The following is a 7,702-nucleotide window of genomic DNA, read 5'->3' as shown; positions in this document are numbered from 1 at the left end:
AGGTGCCACCAGGAGAGATGGTGCCTGTCTGATGTGTAATGGGAGGGAGTTTCAAAGTGAAAATGTCCCCATACTAAAGGCCTGAATCCTATGTCATATGGAACAGACCTCCTGATAAGATGGTATCTGTATAAGACCCTCTTTTGAAGTTCTCGATCTGGAATATAAAGGGGTGAAACAATCTATTCTGGGATAAATCAGCCCCATATAACCTACATGCTGATTTATCCCAGAATAGATTGTCTCATCCCTTTATATTCCAAATTGAGAATTCTATAGTTAAGACCATAGAGTAAGCTGTCCTGCCAGGCTTTCCTCACTTTGGAAGGAAGGATTGCCAAACTCTCACTTCCACCATGGAATCCTACCTCTCAAAGGAGCTGGTTCAAAGGAACCAGAATGTTAAAAGGGTTCAATTGAACCAAATAAAAATATTTTTTTTTTAAAGCAAAAGCAATAAAATGCCTCCCAAATGCACATAGAACATCTAAAAACATTTTTTTAATAAACAATCACATACCCTCACAGTTCTTAATTTTGCAGTTGCCATGGTCAGTTTATTTCAGTCATCAAATGGCTGGGTAAACAGGAATGTCAGCACCAGAAGCTAGTTGTGCAGAGGGGTGATTGGCTAGCACTTGTGTCATCACAAGTCGACTTCTAGTCCCTCATCACCCCCTGCAACGTTTGAAAATTCATGCCTTAAAATATATATGCAACAATATGTGAATGTTTAATTCAATATATGTACACTGGGTGCCTTATAATTTAAAAAATAAAAAAATAAACAGGCCACTTAGCACAAGAGGGGTGAGAGTGGTGTAAGACTGAGAACTGAGTCACAATTTGAATTACTGGCATATGTCCCTGTCAATTACACTGCAAATATCTTAATAAATTATGAAGGAGGGAGGGTGCTGACTCACCCAATGGGAGAAAAGTTCATTGCTACTCCTAAAACCAGCTGACGCTTCTGTTGAGTAAGATGTCTGTTAATATTAGGCCTTTGCTTCCTCCAGTGTTTAACCTTGTAAATGCTACCCATGAGCTTGATTTCCCTCAAGGCAGCTGAGTCAGCTCCTTCTCTCTGAGGATCAAGCAGTGTGCATGCCTTTCCCATTCCTGTTAAATAGGAAGCGGTCTGCTGAAGTGTGCCAGAAAATACCACAGAGGTTGCACCTCACAGGCGAATCACTTCACTGATGTTGCTACTAGGCCTGGGGAGAAATCCAGCTTAAAACGCAGACCTGCCTAAGTCAGGGTCCCTGAAACAATATTCAAACTGAAACACAGCTCTTTGAAATTTGCACTTCTCCAAATTTTGCAATGCACCTCTCCAAAGGAAAAATGTGTACACAAAATGCATGCATTAGGGGAAAGTGTGCATAGAAGTTCATGTGTAAGTGAAAAGAACATACAAAAATGCATATTGGGAAAGATGTGTATATGCTGCCAAGTTGTGGAATTTCCTCCCCAACAGAGGTGCTTCTGAATTCTTCGATATTATGCAGCTTTTGATGAATGCTGAAGACACTTCTTTTCCCTGACCTTTGACATCTGAGATGTGTGTTTTCAGGGCACACCCTATTCCTGTGATTGCAATCTGTTGTAACTGTTTTTTTAAATGCTGAATGGCTGTGACCTGCCATGGGACTTGTTGGTGAATGGCGGATAATAAATTTGATGATGATGATGATGATGATGATATATTAGGCAAAATTGCCACCTTCTGCTCCTTTGGGAGAAAGGACAGGATATAATTTTTCATCATCGATATCAGAAGTGCACACAAAAATGCCAATGAATTTTTGTGATGGCTTTCTTGTTCTCTTTCTCTTTAAAAAGTAAACTGATACAGAAATGTAGAGAACTGAAATAAAGACCCGAAAGTTGAACTACTGTGAGAAACCAGAACAGACAGATTTGTTCATCCTTCGTTGCTACCTGGAATATGAGTGTGTTCACTTTTGCCTCAAGAAATTTAACTGCTGGAGTCATCTTTGCTCTTATCCGAAAGCTCTTCCAACTATGCATCACCAAAGAAGATAACAAAAGAGGAACAATAGAATCACACAATCGTAGAATTGGAAGGGATTCTGAGGAACATCTAGTCTGGGGTGGTCCAACCCAAGGTGGGGTTTGCTGAAGGAGGTGCAAGTCTCTGACAGGGTCCTAAAGTCCTCACGCCTCCTTTCCAAATCCTAGTTTTTTCTATTTTTCTATTGCCCTATCTCGGTCACACTTTGGCCCATTTAACCAATGCATGACATGCTTTACGGATAGCTCAGATGGTTTGAGTGTGGTGCTGGTAACGCCAAGGTTGCAGGTTCTATCCCTGTATGAGACAGCTGCATATTCCTGCATTGCTGGGGGTTGGACGAAATGATCGTCAGAGTCCCTTCCAATTATAAAATTCTATGATTCTATGACCTGGCATTTATGTACATGTTGGTGTCCTAACTGGTCCTGTGCTAGGCGTTCTTCTCTATGCTTCAAGGTGAAGTTAAGTATGGAAGCACCTTCCGTTTTAAAAAGTGAAAAAACATTTCCCACATTTAATGCAAACGGGGTTTTCTCCCTGAAACAAAATAAAATGGGCTAACATAAGCTCCAGGCATTTCACCCCGGTATGGCTCCCCTTTATCACATACACAGCCCAACAAGACAATGACAAAAATCCACCAACAGCATACAAATCAGTATGGCTAACCTGACCCAAAACACCTACCCACCCCACTCACACATGAAAACAAAGACCACCACAGCCATCCACAAATGAACAACCACACCCTAGGCCAACCCCAACCTCTCTCACCACCAAAGGAACACAAGTGAACAGCAGAAAACCTGCACAAGCAACGCTGACACCAAACCCTACATATATTAAGTAAAATAGAAACATCACCACCCGACCCCACCCCCACCCATCTTTCCCCCCCTCCACCCCTTTCCCCACTTTATTCCTAACATCTCAACAAATGAAACTGATTTGTAAAAATGTTACATGGAAAAAATACAAGAGAAAGACATTGCACATACTTTTGTAAATCAAGAAAATCTTTAATAAAAATACATTTTTTTTAAAAAAGCTCCAGGCATTAGAGACCCGTCCTCTTGGTCTCTTCAAAACATTAGGCACCAACAGCACTATAAAAACATATAAAGAAATAAACTAGCTAGCTAGCAAGCAAGCATGCGGTCAGGGGGAGAGCATCAAAACACTACTAACTAATACACTAAATAATACACATAGCAATCAAGACACACATGTTCAGAATACTTTAAATCTGAACCCCTTTCTCTGCATTTGACATCAGTACTTTGTTACTTAAGACTTGGCACACAAGAGCTATTTTGCTCCCACTGTTCTATCTTTGGTTAAACATATAGGAACACGATAAGTCAAAAGAGGCTGCTATAATCAGGATTTAAGACAGCAACAGGTGGCTGCGCTTATCGAGTAAACTAAGGAGAATCTGGAATCCACTCAAAAGGCTGAGTAAAGTCTTGCCTTGATCAAGAAGAACACAGAACATTCCTGGCAATTGTGGTCCCCTCTCTCTTTGTGGATGATCCTTTGGCTTTGAAGCAGAATTGCCTTCCAAAAAAATCTAGAAGCTCCCTCCTCTGTTAAGTATTCCTGGGCATTCTTACAATCAACCGCAGGAAAGAATCCAAAGGTAATATGTAAATCAATACATACCCCTCCTCTCTCGCTCCATGCATAAATAGCCTGAGCAAAATTCCGCTCATCAGCCCAACCTCTCTTAAATATACAGCTGGCGACGTCATTGTTTTTGTTGCCAATTCCCTTGCTTGTCTCCTTCCTCTGGCTACTTTAGTCCCAGCTGAGGAACTGGGAATCCAGACTGCATTGGGAGATGAAGAGAAGCTGAGGAAGCCCTGGGTACCACAGGCTGAAGCTCTGTGCTCCATCAATCCCCTTCAGGTAGACCAAGAGATGTTCTGTTTTATATGCATAGATATTCCTTCTATCTTCAAAGATGATAGAAAACTTAAACACCCAAAGTTTGAGAACAGTCTGACATTTAAAGCATCTTGTGTTTATGCTGAAAATGTCTCATTAGTCCTTCCTGGTTCTAACAGTGTGTAACATTGAAGTTTCCCTAGTTTTTATTTATTTATATATATAAAAAAATGATATTATATAATGCTTGCTGGCTGCAATCATTAGCATTTATTTTATCAGGGTACACTTGTTCCTTTTCTATGGGCAGGGCTACAATTTTACTGCACCAACAGCTTTATATTATTTGTCTCATTTATTCTCTTTCTACACTTGTGAGACAAATTGCTATTATTCCCAGGAACTGAGACCAATGAGAAATGAATTGATCAGAGCCGCTTATTAGGACTGAACCCAATAGTCATGGCAGATTTGACCTAAGGGCTGATAGAACTGAAGGCAATGTAGCATTTGCAATATCATTTACGAAGATAGGCAAGGTCAAGTATGGTTTCAAATTGGACAGGGTGGCACATGCTGAGATTCTTGCATTCCTCAGGTTCCTTCCAACTCTACAATTCTACAATTCTTTGATTTGATTATTCTATGCTGATCTGACATTGCACAAGGCTGTTTCAACATAATGGTTGAGAAATAAGCTGTGGGCTGCAAGTCTGAACTAAATCTCAGCTCAGCGGTGAACCACAGCTTTAAGCCACTATTTCTCAGCCTGAGCTTTTCATCTGCAAAACAGAAGAAACAGCATGGTGACATACCTTACAGGGGTGTTTGTAAGAATTACTGAGAAAATCTACATGAAGCACTCTTAAAAATGCACTATTTAAATGTTTATTATTGTTAATGTATTTTAAAAATAATACTATGAGGTTTTATGAAACTCAGCCAGTTGGGCAGGGTATAAATTATTATTATGAGTTTATAATGCCAACACTACCAAAGTAATGTTTGATGGTATTATTGCTTTCAATTTTCAATTCTATACACACACGGTTGGTATTAAGTATGCTTCTACTCAGTGGAATTAAGGATGTAATCAGCGGGACTTACTTTTGAATAAAAAAAATCATAGGATTGCACCATTACTTTCACTAAAAAAAGCACAGGATTGATGGTAAATTTCTTTATCCATAACTTACCTAGAGAACTTGAAAAATTAAATAAAAGACATGGAGACCCAGACTAGCTGCAGTTAACTAAATGGAAATCTTTGCTGCTTATAATTTTTCTTTTGGAAAATGGTAGTGCAGCCTCTTAAGCAAAATTCAGCATTTTGTAACTACGTACAGAAGAAGAATAGCACTTTTCAAAGATGTATGGACCAAAGTATTGCCAAAGATGTAGAAAAGCTGATGGGAATTGTGGTTTGTACCAATCATTGTGAAGACTTATGGTCTTAGAAGACACCTAACCTCCATGCGGGTTAGTTAAATGACTGAGAGATGAAAAACAATGGGCAACCAGATGTTCCCATCACCCCTGACCATTGGCCATGCTAACTGGAGAGGATGAGAACTGGAGCCTAGTAAAATCTGACAGTCCCCAGCTATCCCAATCCCTCAAGGGAATGAAATCATGGTTTTTCTTTTTAAAATAATACATATTAAGATTTTAATCATTACATTCCCCTCCAAGTGCAGTTGCCAATGACAAAACCACAAATAAAGGTATTGTTATTTATCATTATTAAGAAAAAGGATTGCAAATCCAAATGAGATCCTTAGGATTCCAGTGTGTGTGTGTGCGCGCGCTTGTGTATATATATATATTTGGTGACATGGAGAATAGAGCCCGTTTCACAGCAGAAATTGAAGAAGGCGATAAGCTGTTAGAGATACCTCCTGCTTTTTTAAAAAAATCTCTTACTCACTCTAAAGGTTAGCAGTTGAAATAACATTTACTTACAGCGGTATAAATAGTGTTGGAGCAGCTTTCCGATTTCCACACGTCTTGTTTTGTTGGGCTTTTCTCCTTGTTCTTTAGGAGAGGGCAAGGTTGATCTCAAGGACAACGCGAAACGAAAGGCGGCCCTTGGCGTTCCCCCCCACGGCCTCAGATCTCCCCTCGTCTCTTCGTAGCCATGGAACGGTCCACACAAGAGCTCTTCCTCAACTTCATGATTGTACTGATCACGGTTCTCCTCATGTGGCTTCTGGTGAAGTCATACCAAGACTGAAAGACTCCCTCCTACCCCTTGGGAGTGAGTGAGGGATCTACCTTCGGAAAAAGAATGCAAATTCTACTATATAGGAGCAGTCATATGCTTGCTCTTTGTCTGTGTGTCAATTTTTTTTTAAAGAAAACAATACTCTAAAATACCTCTTGCCTATATCTGCCCAAAAATTCAAATTGACCTAGGATGATGCAAATATGTAAGCTAGCTATAAAGTAATGAAAGCATTGACCTATCCTTGTCCTTCACAATCAACACATTATGGTGACTACGAGCACCTTTCAAGTCTGTGTCTGTCTGTTTCCTGACTCCCTCTTGTTTGTGTGGTCAGATTTACGTAGCTGAAATGTGACCACGTAGCTTCATTCATCCTCTGTTGCTGTCATTTGAATAAAGAACTAAGTAGGATGCATTTTTTCCCTTCTCATTAATTTTCTTCAAAAGATAAATATGTTGGCTCATAAGGGCGGGGTGGTGGTGGATTCAAAGCCACATTAGGACAATACCTTTATTAGGTCCACCAAATTGTCACAAAATAGCATGCAAGGTGCCACTCCGAAGAAGACCCTGCTCCTACGCTTTGTAGATGCTCTGTGGAATTTGGGAAATGGAAGCTAGAGAAGGGCCCTTCCTGAAGACACCAGAAGTACACTAGGAGAGAGAACGTTTCTTGAGATACACCAGTCCCAGGTCACGTCAGTCTAAATATATATATTTAATTAAACAATAACAGCGCAATTCTATAGCTGTCTACGATGTAGGCCCCATTAAGTTCAATGGTAGATGAGTGGGTATATAATTATGGGGGGAAACTGTAGCTTAGTGATAGAGCATCTGTCTTGTACACAAAAAGGTCTTAGTTTCAATCTCTGGTTTCTCCAGGTAAAGCTGGGGAAAATTTCTGCCTGAAACTCTGAAGAGTCACTGCAAGTTGGTGTAGACATTACAATGATCCACAGATGGACCAATGGTCTGACTCAGCATAAGGCAGCTTATTATGTTCCTCCTAAGCTCTCCTATGTTCTTATGATTGCAACCTGAGCTAGCCAACGATAGCCCTCTCTGCAATGCCATCCTGTAATTAGAATGGCACTTGGTTTATAACAACACTTCTCTTGTTCCATACTGAATACCTTTTCAGATAGCTATTTGGAAAAGGCTTTAAGGTCAAGGGTCATGGCTGAGTGATTGAGCCCATGCTTTACATGGAAAAGGCCCTAGGGTCAATCACCAGCATCTCCTAGTAGGGTTGGGAGAGACACCCACTGCAACCCTGGAAAGCCACTGCCTATCATAGAATCGTAGAGTTCGAAAAGATCCTAAGGGTCATCGACTGGTCCAACCTCTTGCAATGCAGGAATTTCAGCTAGAGTATACATAACCTTTGCTTAACACCCCCCCCCCATGAAGGAGAACCCACCACCTCTCATGGGAGTCTGTTCCACTGTCAAACAGTTCTGTCAGAAAGTTCTTCCTGGTGTTTGGTTGGGATCTCATTTCTTGTAGTTTGAATGGCCAATGGTAGAAGGCAGCTTCTTATGCAA

At 40.5% G+C, this 7,702-nt stretch overlaps 1 protein-coding gene across 1 annotated transcript; it reads left to right on the top strand.

Moving 5' to 3' along the window:
* Nucleotides 1-3,769: 3,769 nt before the first annotated feature.
* On the top strand, nucleotides 3,770-6,570 carry SLN (sarcolipin). The gene is made up of 2 exons (XM_081859336.1): nucleotides 3,770-3,949; nucleotides 5,969-6,570. The coding sequence occupies exon 2, from the start codon at nucleotides 6,066-6,068 to the stop codon at nucleotides 6,159-6,161; it is 96 nt and encodes a 31-aa protein (XP_081715462.1). The 5' UTR covers nucleotides 3,770-3,949; nucleotides 5,969-6,065; the 3' UTR covers nucleotides 6,162-6,570.
* Nucleotides 6,571-7,702: the final 1,132 nt, after the last annotated feature.

This window comes from Podarcis erhardii (genome assembly GCF_964252035.2).
Source record: "Podarcis erhardii genome assembly, chromosome: 4".
NCBI classification, from domain to species: Eukaryota; Metazoa; Chordata; class Lepidosauria; order Squamata; family Lacertidae; genus Podarcis; species Podarcis erhardii.
This window is presented reverse-complemented; position numbering and strand designations above follow the sequence as displayed.